This window comes from Megascapheus bottae, chromosome 37 (genome assembly GCF_031878675.1).
Source record: "Megascapheus bottae isolate mThoBot1 chromosome 37, mThoBot2.hap1, whole genome shotgun sequence".
NCBI classification, from domain to species: Eukaryota; Metazoa; Chordata; class Mammalia; order Rodentia; family Geomyidae; genus Megascapheus; species Megascapheus bottae.
The window spans coordinates 4,767,533-4,788,745 of NC_143545.1; the positions used below are offsets into that span (position 1 = coordinate 4,767,533).

The 21,213-nt window shown below is 46.0% G+C and overlaps 1 protein-coding gene across 1 annotated transcript in view; it reads left to right on the forward strand.

Moving 5' to 3' along the window:
- Positions 1 to 21,213, forward strand: part of Itpr2 (inositol 1,4,5-trisphosphate receptor type 2) — a 185,142-nt gene that overhangs the window by 11,804 nt on the left and 152,125 nt on the right. The window contains exon 2 of the mRNA XM_090325301.1: positions 5,783 to 5,853. Within this exon, the coding sequence (XP_090181427.1) occupies positions 5,783 to 5,853 (71 nt within the window). The remainder of the gene's footprint in view (positions 1 to 5,782; positions 5,854 to 21,213) is intronic.

Here is a 21,213-nt window from a genome sequence, read left to right on the forward strand (position 1 = left end):
AAAGGCTTACCTGGGGTGACTGATGTGATGTGGGGGTGATACGTTCCATTCTGTTCTGTCCTGGTGTTTTTGTGGAGAGCCCCTTTATCAGTCACTTCTAGAAAAGAGAATTAAGTTATTACTTGATGTTTTGCAGGGAGATGAGCGAAGGGTGTACTTTCTTTTATTGTACCTCAGTGGGTCTCATGTTCCTTTCCCCCACCCCTCGGGGTTTTCCTGCTCCTTTTATCCTTTCAGTTTGCTTTCTTTCATGATGATGGGCCCCAGGATGGAAAAGATTAAAAATATACTTTGACAGCCAGATACCATTGTTCACGCCTATAATCCCAGCTTCTCAGGAGGCTGAGATCTGAAGAGCCTGGTTTAAAGCCAGACCAGGTTTAAAGAGTCAGTGCGACTCTAATTTCCCAAGAACTACCAAAAAGCTAGAAGTGGAGGTATGGCTCAAGTGGTAAAGCGCCAGCCTTGAGGGAGAAGAAAAGTCTACTGAGAGAATGAGATTCTGAGTTGAAGTCCAAGGACGAGCAGAGGCACAAAATAAAAAGTTAAAACAATTAAGTACTGGCTACTCCTCGGTGAATTGGAGACCTGAAAATAGAGGTACAGTACAGTAAAAATAAAAGGCTTGATGGGGTGGCATACTAAGTTTAGGAGCAGACTAAAAGCTGGGAGAATGGCTTGTGATTTTCCTGAGTCTCAGTGTAAGTCAAGAGAAGAGGTGCTTTTTACAATTCTTTTTTTTAATGTTTAATTTTTGTTCACTTTTGGAATACTGCAGTTTGACCTTGGGGCTTCATACTTGTTTGGCAGGCTCTTCTCGCCTGAGCCAACCATTCCTCCAGCCTGCTTTCTTTTTTTCTTGCACTGATTAATTTTGAGATAGGCTTTTGCTTCCTGACCAGGTGTTTGCATCTATTTTAGGGTTTCCCCTGTAGCAAGAATGACAGGCAGACAGCACCTTGTGGGTTCAGTCTGGCTGTTGAGATGTGGTTTTCGCAATACTTTTTACTGCCCAGTCTGGATCTAATGACAGTGTGAAGTCCTGAGTTTAAATTCTTAAATTCTGGTACTGGCTCAAAAAATATTCTATTTACTGTAAAGCCTTGTTTCACCCCCTAGCTGGGTAAGATTTACTTTTTTTTTTTTATTACAACATTGTTTATTATGTGAATTTTTTTTACAATACAAACAAAAAATACAGAAATGCAGTATATGGATACAGCTAAATGCAGAATGGTGACTTTTTTCTCTCTTTAAGAGGCCACGATTCCCATTTCTAGTAAAATAAGAAACTGCATATAGGTAGAAACAGGCTTGTTGTTATTTCCACAATTTGCCTAGAAATGACCTATAAACACGTTTCCTCCCTGCTACCTACCATAAAGTGTAAAAAGGGAGTGAAAGAAAATTTCCTTGTTGGTTTCTGCCATATGAAAGATGCTATTTTCATTTTAGCAGGGCCAATATATGGAAAACATCTAAATTAAACGTTATTACAAAAATGAAGCAGTAATGAGATTCTGGCTAAAGAGGGTACTAAATGAGAATAACATAAATGTAAAGAATCTAAAACAAACAAACAAACAAAAGGTTATTATAAAAAGCTCTAGGTGCACTGTAAGCATATATGTTCTTTTTTCCATGTGTATTTTCAATCAATGGAAGTGTCAAAAATAGGGTCAACTGTTTTAGACTAAATTACATTATTGTGTAGGCTGCACTGAATGGAACCTCTGTATTATAATTATCATAGAGAAGCATAGTCTGCAGAAGAGTGTGGATATCAGCCAAAAATCTGGCTAGAAAGCTCACAGGCCTTGCCTTTTATACCTAACCCAGCAGGCTCCACCCCTCTTCTCGTGATTGGCTGAGCTCAGGTTCACACTCTGCTCCTGATTGGCTAGTTTGAATAAGGTAAAAATGTACTGCCATGGTTTATCCCTACACTCTGCTCCTGATTGGCTATCTTGAATAGGGTAAAATGTATTTACCTAGAGTGACTTTGAAATTAAGGTTAACAGTGCATAAGTGATCTGAAAATATACCCATACTCTCTGCTATTTCTTGAGCAATCTGAGGCATGTCTTATTTCCATATGGAAGAGAAAGCAGTTTAAGACCAAACTTTATATTTCAACATTCCCTTATCCTAAAGCAACCCATGCTTATGTTTTCTGCAAATCTGCCTTTATGAAATTCCTCTTGGTTCACATTTTCAGTGTCCTTTGAAACTTCAGAGGCAGGATATTACTTTCTTTAAAATTAAAGAAAACATCTATTTTTTTTTTCTTAAAAATTAAGCCAGTCAGCCGGGAGTGTGGCCTAGTGGTAGAGTCCTTGTCTACCATGCATGAAGCCCTGGGTTCAATTTCTTCGTACCACAAACACAGAAAAAGTTGAAAATGGTGCTGGTTCAAGTGGTAGAGCACTAGCCTTGAGAAAGTCCAAGGACAGTGCCCAGGCCCTGAGTTCAAGTCCCAGGACTGGCAAAAACAAAACAAAATATGCCCACAACAATAAAACCTGTTGAAATGATTATTTTTTAATTTTTAAATTATTTACTTTATTGCCTCAAAGTAATCAAAGAACGAGTTTGATCCGATTGCTTTGTATGTGTGGAAATGTTACAAAAAACCCTTCTTCCCCTTGCACACACATAATATGTGCTAATTAAAAAACAAAGTCTGTAAGTTTAGGCTAATGGTTAGAGACAAAGTAGGCATATGAAAACCATTTGTTCTCAAAACACATAGGGAAACTGGTTTGCTAATGTCTGGTGAATACTTATAAGGGATATATTTTCTCCAGGTTGTGTGTATTTCTGTTCCTTAGAGCTGACTTGTCAAATGCAATAGTGAATATCTTACTACCTTCTGTTTGCCCTATCAGTAACTGAGGGGTGTTGAAATTGTCCACATTGATAGAATGCTTGTTAATTTCTTCAAAATGTACTCTGATGTTTTTAGAGATAAGTTTAGATCTTTTTTTCCCTCTCTGTGACAGTCATTAAGCTTGAACTCCCTGAACTTTTTTTTTTTTTTTTTTTTGTAGTTCTGCGGCTTGAACTCAGAGCCTGAGTACTGTTCTTGGGCTTTCTCAAAGCTAGAGCTCTACTACTTAAGCCACAGCACCACTTTTAGCTTTTTCTATATATGGGGTACTGAAGAATCGAACCTGGGTTTTCGTGCATGCTAGGCAAGCACTCTCCCACTAGGCCAAACTCTTGGCCCTGTCCCTGAACTTTTGTGCTCGAGGGTTAGCATTTTACCAAAAACCAGAAGTTGATTTGTGGCTCAAGTGGTAGAGTGCTATTTTTCTCAGGAACCGGGCGCAGGCTTTGAGTTCAAGCCCCAGTATTGGCCTAAAAACAAGCAAAAACACATATTCTAGCTGGGAAATACTAGTTTTCTTAGACACCTTGCCATGATTATTTTTATTTGTTTAAGCACTTATCCATAATCAGTATTTATCAAATGAGTCTAGCTGCCTAAATCATTTGAGGATGTACTACGAATAATCATTGAATTGTTGTGTGTGCAGACATACTGAATCAAACATTTTGGGGCTGAAGACTAAGGGCATGTGGGAGGTTTTGTTTCATTTTCATTTTTGTTCCAGAATTGGAGTTTGAACTCAGAACCAGGGCACTTATCTCTTAGCTTTTTCCTTCAACGTGGATATTGTACCACTGAAGCCACACCTCAACTTTCAGCTTTTTGGCAATTAATGGAGTTTTATGGACTTTGTCTACTCAGGCTGACTTTGAACCTCAGTCTTCAGCTGTCAGACTCCTAAGAAGCTGGAATTACAGGCGTGAGCTTCTGACACTGAGCTAGAAGCTTCTCTTCTCTCCAAACCTTTTTCCCAGAACAGAAAGGGTCCGAATGAAGTATTTGCCTTGTGGGTTTTCAGAGAAGCTTGTGTGAGAGGCAGTTTCTCAGAACTGGGGGTAGCTTTTTCTTGATGGAGAGAAGACCTGAATCTTTCTTTGAAGGACCCTGTCTGTTGATCACAGCATTCGTTCAAGTTTCTCTGGATAAATTGGGCTGTTTGGAATTTGGAATCCCATGAGCATCTGGATCTCTGTTGAAATGGAAAGAGAGAAAGAATGAAGAAAATTACTTACTATGTACTTTGCTTGTGCTCTAAATAAAGACTAAGGTCTTTTGTTTTTTAAATCATTATATTTGAAATTCTTAGCATGTCAGCCCTAACTGCAGCGCAATGTTTTTTAAGTGAAATGACATATATGTGCAGGACTGGAGTTTGCTTTGTCTTGACCCAGCATGACTTCCTGTTTTGAAGAAGTTTTTGAAGTCTCTTAAAGGGCCAGCATGATAACCCTTGTAAAAAGCACTTTTCAGTCAGCTAAGTATCAATGAAGTGCATACTACAATAAATAAACAAATACATCAAAGAAAGAGCAGTAGTACCTGACCAGATTCCCATTTTATGTTTGGCGATTGGATCCGGTAATGTTAAAGGAAGTGTCTGAGCTTGAGTGATGAGATAAATATACTTGGTACCAAAAGTTCCCTTGTGAGATAGCTAATCATTTCCAGTGGAAGGTTTTCGTAGGTGGTGGTACTGGGACTTGAACTCAGGGCCTGGGTGCTGTCCCTGAAGTTTTTTGCTCAAGGTTAGTGCTCTACTAGTTTGAGCCACAGCGCCACTTTCAGTTTTCTGGTGGCTCATTGGAGATAAGAGTCTCACAAACTTTCCTGCCCCAGCTGGCTTTGAACCTTGATCCTCAGATCTGAGCCTCAAGTTGCTAGGATTACAGGTGTGTCTTACTAACCAGTATTTTTAACTGGTTGTTGAATCTTTTTCTAGAAGTAATGAACACGGCCCAGAATAAGACAGACGATGTCTTGATTAAAATAATAATAATAATAATAATAATAATAATAATCAGGGGGCCAGGAGCATAACCTAGTGGTAGAGTGCTTGCCTAGCATGCATGAAGCCCTGGGTTCAAGTCCTCAGTACCACATACACAGAAAAAGCCAGAAGTGGTGCTGTGGCTCAAGTGGTAGAGCTCCAGTCTTGAGAAAGCCCAAGGACAGTGCTCAGGCCCTGAGTTCAAGCTCCAGGATTGGCAAAAAAACCCCAAAAAACAATCGGCTAAACATTTCTAAAGGGTTATGACATGCCAGGAATGATAATGAGATATTTAAAAAACTATGAACTTAGGGCCTGGAGTTTGGCCTAGTGGTAGAGTGCTCGTCTAGCATGCATGAAGACCCGGGTTCAATTCCTTTGTTACCACATACATAGATAAAAGCTGAAAATGGTCTTGTGGCTCAAGTGGTAGAGCCTTGAGAAAGGCCAAGGACAGTGCTCAGGCTCTTGAGTTCAAGGCCCGGACTGGCCAAAAAAACCCCCCAAAAACCTCCAAAAACCTAAAACTATGAACTTAGGCTGTTGCTGGTAGCTCACCTAGAATCCTAGTTACTCAGGAAGCTGACCTGTGAGGACTGTGGTTCAAAGCTGGGCAGGAAAGTCTGTGAGCCTGTGATCTTCCAGGAACCAAAAACCCAGAAGTGGTGGTGTGGCTCAAGTGGTAGAGCACCAGTTTGAACAAAAAGAAAAAAAAAACTAAGAAAGAGCATGAAGTCTTGAGTTCAAGACCCAGGACCAGTATACACACACACACACACACACAGTGCCTGTGTGGGGAATGATTTTGGGACTCTTTGTAAATATTTATACCGTGTCTTATTTTCCACGTATCATTTATGAATCTGTCACTGTTCCTAATGTAAATGTGTTTTTCTTTGTAGATTAGTGGATGACAGATGTGTGGTCAATCCAGAGGCTGGAGACCTAGCCAACCCGCCCAAAAAGTTCAGAGGTAAGCAACATACCTATTTAAATACAGTAGGCACCAATATGGGGCTGGGAGTTTGGCCTAGTGGTAGAGTGCTTGCCTAGCAAGCACAAAGACCCGGGTTCGATTCCTTGGTACCACATACATAGAAAAAAGCCAGAAGTGGTGTTGTGGCTCAAGTGGCAGAGTGCTAGCTTTGAGGAAAAAGCCCAAGGACAGTGCTCAGGCCCTGAGTTCAAGCCCCAGGACTGGCAAAAAAAATATGCACCAATATAACATTTATAATATATAAAGATAATGTGTAAATAATGTATATATATATATATATATGTCTGTATACATTGAGTTTGGGCTTCAAAATAGAAAATAAGTAAAATAATTGTGGTATACCACTTGTCACTGAAAACTCTTCCAGAACTTTCTCTGCGGTTTCTGGTATTTATTGGAGGGATTCAGAAGGCGAGAACAGTTTGCATTTTTGTTATGTTGCACAATAGTGTGTCTGTGGGAAGGAAATCTGGGTAATCCTAGTGAAAGATGACTTTTTAAGCCAGTGTGAATTCAGACAGATAATATTTATTGATGTATTTAGATGGCAGTGTTCATGATAAATGTTACATTGTTCGCTGTTGGCTCTTTCATCTGCCTGTGTAAAGCCTTCCATGAGTGTGGCAAGATTGTAGTACCTTGGCTTTTTTGGGGGGAAGGGGTAGTAGGGGGTGACTGGTACTGGGACTTGAACTCACGGCCTGGGCATTGCTCCTTAGCTTTTACCATTCAAGGCTGGTGCTCTACCACTTGAGTCATAGCTTCACTTCCGGTTTTTTGGTAATTCATCAGAGAGAAGAATCCCATGGACTTTTCTGCCCAGACTGGCTTTGAACTCTGGTCCTCATTTCTCAGCCATTCGAGGATCTGGGATTCCAGATGTGAGCTTAGTTTGACTTTTTTTTTTTAAATTGTTTTTGGTCGGTCATAGGCCTTCAACTCTGGGCACTGTCTCTGAGCTCTTCAGATCAAGGCCAGCACTCTACCACTTGAGCCACAGCGCCATTTCCATTAGCTTGGCTTTTGAAAGATTACACGGAATCACTGCAAATTGATTTACCACTGGTCCTGAAGTGTAAGTTTAGAAGGAACTTGAAATTGAAGGGGACGCTCTGACCTGAGGCAAAAGCTAAATGAGAATTCACTCCCAGAACCCACTAAACTAACTACTAACTAAAGCAAAAGCAAAGCTGGCACCGATTGCTCATGCCTGTAATCCCAGCTATTCAGGAGGCTAAGACCTGAGGATTGTGGTTCAAAGCCAGCCTGGGTAAGAAAATCCCCGAGACTCTTTACTTCCAAAACCAGAATTGGCACTGTGGCTCAAGTGGTAGAGAACCAGCCTTGAGCACAAAGAAGCTCAGAGCCAACACTCAGGCCCTGAGTTCAAGCCCCAGTTACCAATAATTAAAAAAGAAAAGTAAAATAAATAAGATATTGTGGTCCCTGACAGCGGGGGTGTTTTGTGTCTTTGAGTGATAAAATAGAGTCACATTGGAAGCGTGCTAAATTGAGTTTGAAAAGCACCACGCACAATTAATTAATTGTGTGTTGAAAACAGCAATGATGCCAGGTACACCGGTAAATCATATCTGCCATCGTAGCCACCTGGAATGCTGAGATCTAGAGATCACTGTTTGGCGCCAACAGGGTGAGGAAACTCAAGAATTCCTATCTAATCAGCAAAAAGCTCGACTGGAGGCATGGTTCAAGGGGTAGAGCGCCACAAGCAAGCTAAGCTATCATGTGGTCCCTGTGTTCAAACCCTGGTACTGATGGGGCGGGGGTGGGGAGGGAAGAATGATGTAATGTCCTCTCTCTCTCTGGTCCTGGGGCTTGAACTCAGGGCATGAGCACTGTCCTTGGGCTTTCTCAAGGTTAGTGCTCTGCCCTTGAGCCACAGCACCACTTCTGGCTTTTCTATGTATTCAGTACTGAGGAATCAAACCCAGGTCTTCGTGCATACTAGGCAAGCACTCTACCACTAGGCCAAACTCTGGCCCCTGTCTCTCTCTTAAGAACATGACCTGGAAGGATATAAAATTAGCAAAAGCAATGTGTGTGTGGGTGTGTGTTTTGTTTAGTTGGCTGTGGGGCTTGAACTCTGGGCCTGAGCACTGTTCCTGAGCTCTTCAGCTCAAGGCTAGCCCTCTACCACTTGAGCCACAACGCCACTTCTGGTTTTCTGGTGGCTAATTGGAGAGAACAGTCTCATGGATTTTAGTGCCCTGGTTGGCTTTGAACCCTGATCCTCAGATCTCAGCCTGTTGAGTAGCTAGGATTACACAAATTTTTATGAGTGGTCAACAGTTATTCTGTCACCTTATTTTATGTATTAGAAACCCCATGGTGCCAGACCATTCTCAGTGTTCACGCCTGTAATCCTAGCTATTCAGGAGGCTGAGATCTGGAGGCCTGAAGTTCCAAGTCAACTCAGAGCCAGACAAGTCCATGAGACTCCCATTTCCTAGCATGTGGCCAAAAGCAGGACTGGAGGCATGGCTCAAGTGGATAGAGCACCCACGGGGAACAGAACAAGCTGAATGAATGTGCAGCTCTGGGTTCCAGTTCTTCTAAAGAAAAACAAAATGGAGACCTCACACTTCAGGGGAAGAAAATAATTACATTCTCTAGGGATGTCTTGAATATGCAATTGTGTGTGTGTGTGTGTCCTTATATTTCCAGATAAATCAGATCAATGCTGCTCCCCCTTAAGAATTTATGATCTAACGAGGGAGATAAGGTGTGTTATAAATAATGCTCACTCTTGGTAGGCCGAGATAAGGACTGATTAAAAAGTGATTGTGTGGCAATGGCAGGAGGGCAGACATTTTACCTTCCCCTTCTGAGAGCTGTGTGGCCTGGGAGATGAACGTAAATCCTCTGGTGACCCTTGTTCTGCAGAGGCAAATTGCACGTCCTTGGAACGGCCCAAGAGGCTGGGTGTTGGGTGTTGGTGTGTAATTCCCGTGGTAATTCCTCCATTCCAAGCTATCCTGGGCAAACAAAGTTAGAGAGACCCCATCTCAACCTCTGAGCCCTGGAGGAGTGGGGCAGCTCTTGGCCAGGGTTGGGGAGACACACGGGTGTGTCCTCGCGTGAATGGGAGAGGAAGCAGGTGTGATTTTTGTTTCTGGAAGGCTCCATGGCTCTCCTTGCAGCTTAGAGATGATTTCACTTTAGTGAGGCTGGCCAGAAGAGCTGTTGACTTAGTGGAGTTGACACGGTCCCGCCTTGTGCCCTTGGGTGGCACTTGTGGGTTTCTGGGTTGGCACAGCAATTCCACTACCCAGCAGATGCAGGCTGAGTGTGTCTTCACACCCGTCCAAGCCGCAGGAAAACTCAGTCACAGAACCTGCTCAAGGATGACCAAATGCAGCCAGCCTTTTCAGCCTGCCTGCCTGCCTGCCTGCCTGCCTGCCTGCCTGCCTGCCTTCCTGCCTGCCTGCCTGCCTTCTTTCCTTCCTTCCTTCCTTCCTTCCTTCCTTCCTTCCTTCCTTCCTTCCTTCCTTCCTTCCTTCCTTCCTGCCTTTCTTCCTTCCTTCCTTCTTTCTCTGTACAGGGACTTGAGTTCAGGCTTCAGGATTTTCACTTCGCTTTTCCAGTCTAAGGCTGGTGCTCTACCACTTGGGCAATGGCTCTGCTTCTGTTCTTTTGGTTTATTGGATATGAGATCCTTGGGTTTGTCTGGTCTGGGAGATCTTAGCCTCCCAGGAGCTGGAATTCCAGGTGGAAGCCACTGAGCGCTCAGCTTAGAGCAGTCTCTTCTGAAGGACAGGACTTTTGGCACTGTTTGGAACCAGGCCCGGGGACGTTTGTCCTCTTTCTCCTTCTGTACCCAGCATGGAACACTGGGTACGCAGAGCTCTTGTTGAACGGTCAAGGTCACACCGCTTGCCCTCTGATTCTATCTGCATCATTCAATACCCATGTATGGGAAGTCCTGAAAGAAAAACCAGTTGTGTGGTGAGGAGGGGAGTTAGGTTCTGGGATGTGTTTATAGAATAGACAAAAAATAAAACCTAAAAAAAACCCCAAAGGGTCACCATTAAAACAAATAATAAAAAAAAAAAAACAACTGGAAGAAAGGGAAGGAAAGGTGACATTGTCCAAGAAAAAGAAATGGCTTCATTATGTGATTTATAAAATGGTAAACCCTCTTAATAATAACAATAAAACAATATTTAAAAAAAAGAGTATGTCTAGTCTAGTGGACAAATGGAGAAAAGAAAACAACAAACAGAAAACAAAACAATGGAGCAGTGGGCGCCAGTGGCTTATGCCCCTGTCATGCCAGCTCCTCAGGAGGTTGACATGTGAGGATGGCAGTTTGAGGCCAGCCCAATGGAGGAAAGTCTGTGAGTCTCTTGTCTCCAATGAGCCACCGAAAAAGCAGGAAGTAGAGGTGTGAGTCAAGTAGCAGAGCATCAGCCATGAGCAAGAAGAAGCTCAGAGATGGCACCCCAGGACCCGCACAAAAGCAAAACAAAGACAAACAGGCGAAGGGGACACGAGCCCTCGGTTCTGGGCCGCCTTCTCCAACATCAGAGCACGTTGGGGGAGACATCCTGGATTCTGCACCCCAGCTCTTTGGGGAAGACATCCTGGTTTCTTCGCCCCAGCACTCTGGGGAGACGCCCTGATTCTGCACCCCAGCACTCTGGGGGAGATGCCCTGATTCTGCACCCCAGCACTCTGGGGAAGACAGCCTGGATTCTGCACCCCAGCACTCTGGGGAGACGCCCTGATTCTGCACCCAGCACTCTGAGGAGGCACCCTGATTCTGCACCCCAGCACTCTGGGGGAGATGCCCTGATTCTGCACCCCAGCACTCTAGGGGAGATGCCCTGATTCTGTACCCCAGCACCCTGGGGGAGACACCCTGGATTCTGCACCCCAGCACTCTGGGGGAGACACCCTGGATTCTGCACCCCAGCACTCTGGGGAAGACAGCCTGGATTCTGCACCCCAGCACTCTGGGGAGACGCCCTGATTCTGCACCCCAGCACTCTGGAGAGATGACCTGATTCTGCACCCTAGCACTCTAGGGGAGATGCCCTGATTCTGTACCCCAGCACTCTGGGGGAGACACCCTGGATTCTGCACCCCAGCACTCTGGGGGAGACACCCTGGATTCTGCACCCCAGCACTCTGGGGAAGACAGCCTGGATTCTGCACCCCAGCACTCTGGGGAGACGCCCTGATTCTGCACCCCAGCACTCTGGAGAGATGACCTGATTCTGCACCCTAGCACTCTGGGGGAGACATCCTGGATTCTGCACCCCAGCACCCTGGGGGAGATGCCCTGATTCTGCACCCCAGCACTCTGGGGGAGACTCTCTGGATTCTGCACCCCAGCACTCTGGGGGAGACTCTCTGGATTCTGCACCCCAGCACTCTGGGGGAGACATCCTGATTCTGCACCCTAGCACTCTGGGGAAGACAGCCTGGATTCTGCACCCCAGCACTCTGGGGGAGATGCCCTGATTCTGCACTCCAGCACCCTGGGGGAGACGCCCTGGATTCTGCACCCCAGCACTCTGGGGGAGATACCTTGATTCTGCACTCCAGCACTCTGGGGGAGACACCCTGGATTCTGCACCCCAGCATTCTGGGGGAGACACCCTGATTCTGTGCCCCAGCACTCTGGGGGAGACACCCTGGATTCTGCACCCCAGCACTCTGGGGAGACAGCCTGGATTCTGCACCCCAGCACTCTGGGGGAGACACCCTGATTCTGCACCCAGCAATCTGGGGGAGACAGCCTGGATTCTGCGCCCAGCACTCTGGGGGAGACACCCTGATTCTGCACCCCAGCACTCTGGGGAGACAGCCTGGATTCTGCACCCCAGCACTCTGGGGGAGACACCCTGATTCTGCACCCAGCAATCTGGGGGAGACAGCCTGGATTCTGCGCCCAGCACTCTGGGGGAGACACCCTGATTCTGCACCCCAGCACTCTGGGGAGTCGCCCTGTGATTCTGCACCCCAGCACTCTGGAGAGACACCCTGATTCTGTACCCCAGCACTCTGGGGGAGACAGCCTGGATTCTGCACCCCAGCACTCCTGGGAGACACCCTGGATTCTGTGCCTAGCACTGGGAGAGGCACCCTGATTCTGCACCCCAGCACTCTGGGGAGACGCCCTGATTCTGCACCCCAGCACTCTGGGGAGATACCCTGATTCTGCACCCAGCACTCTGGGGAGACAGCCTGAATTCTGCACCCCAGCACTCTGGGAAGACACCCTGATTCTGCACCCCAGCACCCTGGGGGAGACGCCCTGATTCTGCACCCCAGCTCCCTAGGAGAGATACCCTGGATTCTACACCCCAGCATTCTGGGGGAGACACCCTGGATTCTGCACCCCAGCACTCTGGGGAAGACACCTTGGATTCTGCACCCCAGCACTCTGGGGAGACACCCTGATTCTGCACCCAGCACTCTGGGGAGACGCCCTGATTCTGCACCCCAGCACTCTGGGGAAGACAGCCTGGATTCTGCACCCCAGCACTCTGGGGAAGACAGCCTGGATTCTGCACCCCAGCACTCTGGGGAGACGCCCTGATTCTGCACCCAGCACTCTGAGGAGGCACCCTGATTCTGCACCCCAGCACTCTGGGGGAGATGCCCTGATTCTGCACCCCAGCACTCTAGGGGAGATGCCCTGATTCTGTACCCCAGCACTCTGGGGGAGACACCCTGGATTCTGCACCCCAGCACTCTGGGGGAGACACCCTGGATTCTGCACCCCAGCACTCTGGGGAAGACAGCCTGGATTCTGCACCCCAGCACTCTGGGGAGACGCCCTGATTCTGCACCCCAGCACTCTGGAGAGATGACCTGATTCTGCACCCTAGCACTCTGGGGGAGACATCCTGGATTCTGCACCCCAGCACCCTGGGGGAGATGCCCTGATTCTGCACCCCAGCACTCTGGGGGAGACACCGTGGATTCTGCACCCCAGCACCCTGGGGGAGACGCCCTGATTCTGCACCCCAGTACTCTGGGGGAGACACCCTGATTCTGCACCCCAGTACTCTGGGGAGACACCCTGATTCTGCACCCCAGCACTCTGGGGGAGACATCCTGGATTCTGCACCCAGCAATCTGGGGAAGACGCCCTGATTCTGCACCCCAGTACTCTGGGGGAGACACCATGGATTTTGCACCCCAGCACTCTGGGGCGACACCATGGATTCTGCACCCCAGCACTCTGGGGAGACATCCTGGACTCTGCACCCAGCAATCTGGGGGAGACGCCCTGATTCTGCACCCCAGCACTTTCCTCCTGGAGATGCTGAGTTGTTTGGATTCCATTGTGGCTCCCCCGGCGGGCTGCCTGCTCTGCCAATCTCCCCCTTGGGTCCTGATGCTGTCCTCCAGCAGGTGAAGGGTGCGGAGGCCGACAGTCCCATCGAGGCCCCAGAAGGGTGGCCTGGGGCTTCAGGACCTCCTCCTGCCCACGACACCATCCCTGCACCACTGGGCCTCACCGCCATCGCCTCGGGGCAGACCTGGGGCATCATGGGAAGAAGTGTGGATAGGAGCCCAGGGAATCATGGGAAGGAGGGTTTGGGTGGGAGCCCGGGGCATCTTGGGAAGAAGTATGTGTATGTGTGTGTGTGAGGGCGGGGCCGGGGTCTCATGAGAAGAAGTGAGTGGGAACCTAGGGCATCATGGGAAGAAGTATGGATGGGAGCCCGGGGCATCATGGGAAGAAGTGGGTGAATAGGAACCGAGGGCATCATGGGAAGAAGTATGGATGGGAGCCCGGGGCATCATGGGAAGAAGTGGGTGAATAGGAACCAAGGGCATCATGGGAAGAAGCATTCAAGCAGGCAACCAAGAGCATTATGGGAAGAAATATCTGCGGGAACCAGGGTATTATGGGCCGGAATATTTTCTTAGCAGGCACCCAAAGAATTGTGGGAGGGCAGTATTACAAGAAGAGCCCTAGTGCATTATGGGAAGCAGCAGCGTTTGGGCGGGAACCAGGGCATTGTGGGAAGGAGCTTTGGAGTGGCGTCCAGAGCATGATGGGAAGAAGAAGACGCACCATCTTGGTAAAGGGCCCTTTGGTTTTTGAGAGTCCTCGCTAGGCGTGTCCTTTAGCCACTTGGTGTGTGTGTGTGTGTGCAAATGCTGACAGCCCGGGACGTGTTAAAAGGCCTAGTTGGGTTTTTGATCTAGCTTCTGCACAGGAGAGAAGAAAACAGGGTGTCATTTGCCTCCCTTGGTTTGTTTCCCTGCAAATGATGTACTATGATTCTTTGTCATGGATGAGCAGAAGTCCACATTTTCTTCATCCACTTATCTGTTGTGGAGCTGTTTCCAGAATGTGGCTATTGGGACTAGTGCAGCCATGAACATGGATGGGCTGTAATGCTCTGGGTAGAAGTGCAAGGCCTTACTAGTAACCCTTCCTTCCTTCCTTCCGTCTGTCTGTCTTTTTTTGTGGGTCATTTTGTGGCCTGGGCATTATCCCTGAACTCTTCAGCTCAAGGCTATCACCCTTCCCTTGAGCCAAGCCCCACTTCCTATTTTCTAGAGGTTCATTGGAGATAAGAGTCTCAGGTCCTTTTGTGCCTGGGCTGGCTTTGAACCTGGATCCTCAGATCTCTGCTTCCTGAGTAGCTAGGATGACAGGCATAAGCCATTGTGCCTGGTCTCTTTCTTTGTTGTTGGTTGTGGGGCTTGAACTCAGGGCCTGGGCCTTGTCCCTGAGCTCTTTCATTCAAAGCTAGCGCTCTACCACTTCTGATTTCCTGGTGGTTCATTGGAGGTTAGAGTCTTGTGGGTTTTCCTGTCTGGGCTGTGATCCTCAGATTTCAGCCTCCTGAGTAGTTAGGAGGCATGAGCCACAACCACCCAGCCTTAGTAACATTATTATTATTATTATTATTATTATTATTATTATTATTATTATTATATTTTGCCAGTCTTGGGTCTTGAACTCAGGGCCTGGGCTCTGTCACTGAACCTTTTTGTGCTCAAGGCTAGCATTCTACCAGTTGAGCCACAGCACCACTTCTGGCTTTTTCTGTGTATGTGGTACTGAGGAATCGAACCCAGGGCTTCATGGATGCTAGGCAAGCACTCTACCACAAGCCACATTCCTAGCCCCCTTATTATTATTTTTTAATATTGTTATTGCTATTATAAAGGTGATATACAAAGGGGCTACAGTTACTTAGGCCAAGCAAAGAGTCCATTTCTTTTTGGAAAACATCCCCCCCCCCTTCCCTTGCTGTCTGTCAGTAACTTGTTTAGAAACGCATGCATCGTTTTCGCCACTGTGTGCTTCTGTGTGTTGAATTTGTCTAGGATTTGCTTGCTTGTTTGCAAATCAGAGTGGAATTTCCTTAGGTGAGGTCGAATTTCCACGAGAATAATGAGCAGCTGTTCAAGGCAGGCAGACAGTTACAGATAGCTCTTTCTCTTGCTCTGGAGAGGAGCCAGGCTCTCACAGAGTGAATGATGGATTTGAAAACATGCCTGGGACTCAGCCCTGTGGATTTATTTCCATGCACAAAAGAAAGGTCAACTCATTTGAATTTGATTTCAGAGTAACACTCGTTGGATTCTTGTAAGGAGCACTGAGAAGGGAGGAAAAAAGAAAAAAAACTAAAACCAAAAACTGTTTCATTACCACTAGAGAGAAATTTACTGTTTTGTTTTTGTTTTTTTCCTTATCCTGGGGCTTGAACTCAGGGCCTGGGTGCTGTCCCTGAGCCTCTTTTGTGTTCAAGGTCACAGCTCCACTTCTGGCTTTTTTTTTTTTTTTGCGGTGGGGGGGGGGAGTAGTTTATTGAAGATAAGAGTGTCATGGACTGTCCTGCCCAAGCTGGCCTCGAACTTTGATCCTCAGATCTCAGCCTCCTTAGCAGCTAGGATTACAAGCATGAGCTACCAGCACCCAGCTAGAGGAGAATTTCTTTTTAACATTTATTTTTTTATTTTTATTTTTTTCTATGTATGTGGTACCAAGGAATCGAACCCGGGTCTTTGTGCATGCTAGGCAAGCACTTTAACCACTAGGCCAAACTCCCAGCCCTCTTTTTAACATTTATATAACTGCATGAGTTGCATCTGAAGAGGAGTGTTTCTTCTGAAAAACCGGAGAATTACTGTGCATGTACCATTCATATTATTTCCTGGGGTTTGAATTCATGACATTTGAACTCTTCCATGGCACTTCCATGCATTCCTCCAGTTTCACCTTTTCTTTTCTTTCTTTCTTTCTTTTTTTAAACCGGTTAGCTAGATATAAACATCTGGTAGCTAATTCGTGTATTCTCATAGTATTTATGGAATATTTCCCACGTCATGTTTGTGGAGACACTGGAGATAAAACCTGCAGGCGAAAGAAATATCTGCTTTTTTTTGGGGGGGGGTGACATTTCAGGTAGTCCAGGGTGGACCTTTTGTAGTTGATTTCCGTAGTTCTAGGGAGTTGTGTGCGTGCGCCAGGAAGAACTTCAATACTTCCTTTTCTAAGCTGGCTCACTTATCTTTGAACTAGGGAGAATATAGAAATAATCTTTGTGCCCATTGGTCTTCCTGGTTTGAGATAGGCAGCTAATCCTGGTTAAACCCCCATGAAATAACAGATACTTCCCTGTCTCACCCCTAGCGTCTCCTTCCAGTCTTTGGTGGCTGGAGCATCCTCTGTTCTAGTGGTGATACAGGCTTCTCCACTGCTATTGGGATGGGACGAGCCCATGCATCCTCCTTCATTTACTCAGCAATGATCAACCAATAAGGTGGTAGTTTAGCAGCAGTCAACGCTTGCCAGTGTTGTGGCCCTGAGTTCAAGGCCCAGGACTGACAAAACAACAACAACAACAACAACAAAACATGGTCATGTGTTTGAAATGCCAGGAACTGGTGACTCACGCCTGTCATCCAAGCTACTCAGAATGCTGAGGATCGAGGTTCAAAGCCAGCCTGAGCAGGAAAGTCTGTGAGACTATCTCCAACGAGCCACCAAAAATCACAAGTGGAGCTGTGGTTCAAGTGGTTGATGCAAAAGAAACTCAGAGACAGCACCCGGGCCCTGAGTTCAAGCCTCAGGACTGACCATCATAAAAAAAAAAAAAAAGTTATGCAAACCATCTAACCTAAGGATGCATTTGAAGAAATAGCTCAAACATTCTAAGGGATTTAATAGAGGCAGGAAGAGCTTTATTGCTGGTAAAGAAGGCTGTTAAAATTAAGGTTTTGGATGACTACTGTGAAATCTTAAAACAACACCTGTAATTCCAGCTACTCAAGAGACTGAGATCTGAGGATCAAGGTTGGAAGCCAGCCTGGACAGATAAATCTGAGAGACTCTTACCTACAAGTTGCAAATGGAGGTGTGGCTTAAGTGGAAAAATCCTAACCCGCAGCACAGAATGCTACGTGAGAGCTCAAGGCCTTGAGCTCACAACTACACACACACACACACACACACATTGTTTAACCATGAAAGTTAATTATTAGTTCTGTGTATCCCTTATCAGCTGTCTAGACACATGGCTTTGTAATTCTGGGGCTTCTGCATGAAGCCAGGATAATTTTATATTTGGGGTTAAGTTATGTTGTTCTTAACTGTTGACTTAGAATTATTATTATTATTATTATTATTATTATTATTATTATTATTTTGATCCCAGTATTGAGGCTTAAACTCTTGGCTTGCTTTTGCTGCTTTGCTAAAGGCTGGCACTCTACTGCTTGAGTCACAGCTCTACTTCTGGCTTTTTGGTGGCTCACTGGAGAAAAGAGTCACATGGATTTTACTGCCTGGGCTGGCTTTGAACTGCGATCCTAAGATCTTAGCCTCCAAAATAGCTGGGATTATAGGTGTGAGCCACTGGTGCTGGGCTTGATTTAGGGTCTTTTGGAACTTCAGTAAAAGTTGGTGTTCTTGGGGCTGGGAGTTTGGCCTAGTGGTACAGTGCTTGCCTAGCATGTACAAAGACCTGGGTTCAATTCCTCGGTACCACATACGTAGAAAAAGTTGGAAGTGATACTGTGGCTCAGAAGAGAGAGAGAGAGAGAGAGAGAGAGAGAGAGAGAGAGAGAGAGAGAGAGAGAGAGAGAGAGAGAGAGAGAGAGAGATCACCAGCCTTGAAAAAGCCCAGACATTGAATTCAGGCCCTAATATACCACACACAGACACACACACACACACACACACACACACACACACACACCAGAAAAAAATAGCCAGGACTCAGTGGCTCACACCTGTTATCCTAGCTACTCAGGAGGCTGAGATCTGAAAATCATGGTTCAAAGTCAGCCTGGGTAAGAAAGTCCAATCAACCACCAGAAAACCAGAAGTGAAGAGTTCACAGACAGTGCCCAGGCCATGAGTTCAAGCCCCAGGACAGACAAGGAAAAAAAAAAAAAGAAAAAAATAGGCACAGTGCGTATACCGTGTTGAGAGATTATACAAATATCCAGAGTGATTAGAATCCTGAGGGGTTTAAAAAACTGACTCACAAGAAGAATGGAAAATGAGGAAATATCAAACTACATGCAGAGATCGTTTCTAGAATGTTCTGTCCACACCCCAGTTGTGGGTTAGGGCACTCTTGGAATGTGCTGTCCTCATGTTTTGCCTTGGGGAAAATCCATCAGCCTTTTGCTACCTGGGTGGAGATCATTTGTCTGACTGATTTGGGAGAGGCACCTCATTTATTTCACTGGAAAAAGGTGGGAGCTATTTGTACCTGTCTCCCAAAGTTGCAGTTTGTAGTGTCAACGCCGCCCCCCCATATATGAGTTTTTCTTTTTTTTTTTTTTGGTCAGTGGGGGACTTGAACTCTGGACCTGGGCGCTGTTTCTGAACTCTTCAGCTCCAAGCTAGCACTTTACCATTTGAGCCATAGCACCACTTCCAGTTTTCTGCTGGTTAACTGGAGATAAGAGTCTCACGGACTTTGGTACCTGGGCTGGCTTTGAACTACCATCCTCAGATCTCAGCCTCCTTAGTCGCTGGGATGGCAGACGTGAGTCACTCCGCCTGACTACTCTTTTTGTTTTCTGTATCCAGTTTCTTCTCTTTCTTCATAATTCCTCACAGCTCTGCCTACTACTCTCTTTGGTTGATTTTTCTTGCAAAGTGTGGGAACAGGGGAGTTTTGTGAGCTTATTGATGAAACCTATGTGTCCCTTTGATTGGGAAGAATCTGGATTTTTTTTTTCCCCCACCAATGTCCAAGGGCAATATATACTTTTTCAAGCAATCCTTGATTGAGAATAAAGGATCCAGTATTCTATCTAGTGTTCTGATTTTAAACTCTATCCTTGCCAGGCGCTGGTGAAAGAAGCTCAGGGACAGTGCCCAGGCCCTGAGTTCAAGATCCATAATAGATATAAAAGAAGGAAAGAGAGAAATCCTGGGAAAAGCACAGATTACGTGATACCCACATTAAGAGCTGAAGGGACAAGTTTCTCGGGCTCAGGGGCTTGTTCTTGTTCTTTTCTTGTTCAGATGCAGGCCCTGAGCTGGCGGATGTCAGACAAGTCAGGCTTTGTCTTCCTGAGCACAGTGACCGGAGAGAATGAATCCATTCTGCAGGTTCTGTCTGTCTGCACACAGATTTTTTATTAGGTCTTCAAAGAGAAGGCTCAGTGGAGAAGCAAGCTCTGTGTGTGTGTGTGTGTGTGTGTGTGTGTGTATGTGTGTGTTATATTTTCAGCTTTCTCTTGTATGAGGTGAAATGTTTCATGTTTATTCCACTCAGCATCTCAGAAATAATGTAATGTGAATTTAAGGGAAACTTCCAATTTTTCATCGTGTGTGTGTGTGTGTGTGTGTGTGTGTGTGTGTGTGTATGCATGCTGGTACTGGGACTTGAACTCAGGGCCTGGGTGCTGTCTCTGAGCTTCATTTTGCTCAAGGCTAGCATTCTACCAACTTGAGTGACACCTGTAATTCCAATTTATTTTTTTCCTTTAGTGGGTAACTGGAGATGAGAATCTCATGGATTTTCCTGCTCAGACATAGCTTTACTTTGTATGAAATTATAGGGAACGATAAAAACATTGTCTGCTTATTGAAGAATAGTATGTATGGTTGTGATTTTACTGATTTTTTTATTTGTGAGCTAACATAATCAGGAAAGCCCAATGGGAGTTTAAGTTTTGCAATTAACTTTCAATTATGCATAAATTTCAAGTATTTATTGAATGCCCACAGTCTCTGTGACCATAGATTGGATTTAAATTGGGGTGATGGACAAGAAAATGCTGTTATAATTAATTCCCTTTGTATATATTAGATAGAGCCATATGATTGCGTGTGTGTGTGTGTGTGTGTGTGTGTGTGTGTGTGTGTGCGCGCGCATGCGCGCGCACGTGCACTGGGTCTTGAACTCAGGGCTTGGGGCCTGTCCTTGAGCTTTTTCACTCAAGCCTAGCACTCTACCAGTTGAGTCACAGCTCTATTTCTGGCTTTTTGGTGGTTAATTAGAAACAAGAGTCTAATGGACTCTCCTCTTTGGGATGGATTTGAACCTCCACCCTCAGATCTTAGCCTCAACCTCCTGAGTAGCTGGGATTACAGGCGTAAGCCACCAGTATATGTTCTATGATTGCTTTGTGACAACTTTTCCACAAGAAACATATGATGATTGGTTTTCTACCTCTTTTCCTTCCTCCTTCCTCTGTCTCTGTCTAGCCATTTTCCTTCATCTCTCTTTGTTCTGGTCTCTCTCTTTATCTCTCTGTCTCCGTCTTTGTATCTCTCAGACTCTGTCTGTCTATATCTCTCTCAATTGAAATCTGGTTAAAGTTTTATTCCTTTATAGACTATGATTCTATAATTGAGGGTTTTATTTAGGGATTTCTCTTTCTTTCTGGTGGCTTGGGGCTCTGGGAAGAATTTGGACCCTTTTTTTGATCCACAGCGCCACTCCCTGTTTTCTGGTGGTTTTTTGGAGATAAGAGTCTCCTGGACTTTCCTGCCTGGCCTGGCTTTGAATCGCGATCCTCAGATCTCAGCCTCTTGAGTAGCTGGGATTACAGGCGTGAGCCAGCATACCTCGTTTAGAGCCTTCCTTTACTTATTGCTGGCCAGCTCTGTGGGAACAATGACTACCCAAGCCACCTATTTGAGCTGTCAACACACACACACACACACACACACACACTCACACACACACACCCTGTCCCATCCACCAAATTGTGAGGGAATCTCCAGCCTTTCTTCAAATCCACTTTTGTACATGGAAAGGAGAAGATCGCCTTTTCCTGGCATCTGGATTCGGTCACCCTGAGTGTGACCTTGACAGTGTGTCATCACGACAAGTGTAATCTAAACCTTGGGTAGTCCAGGCA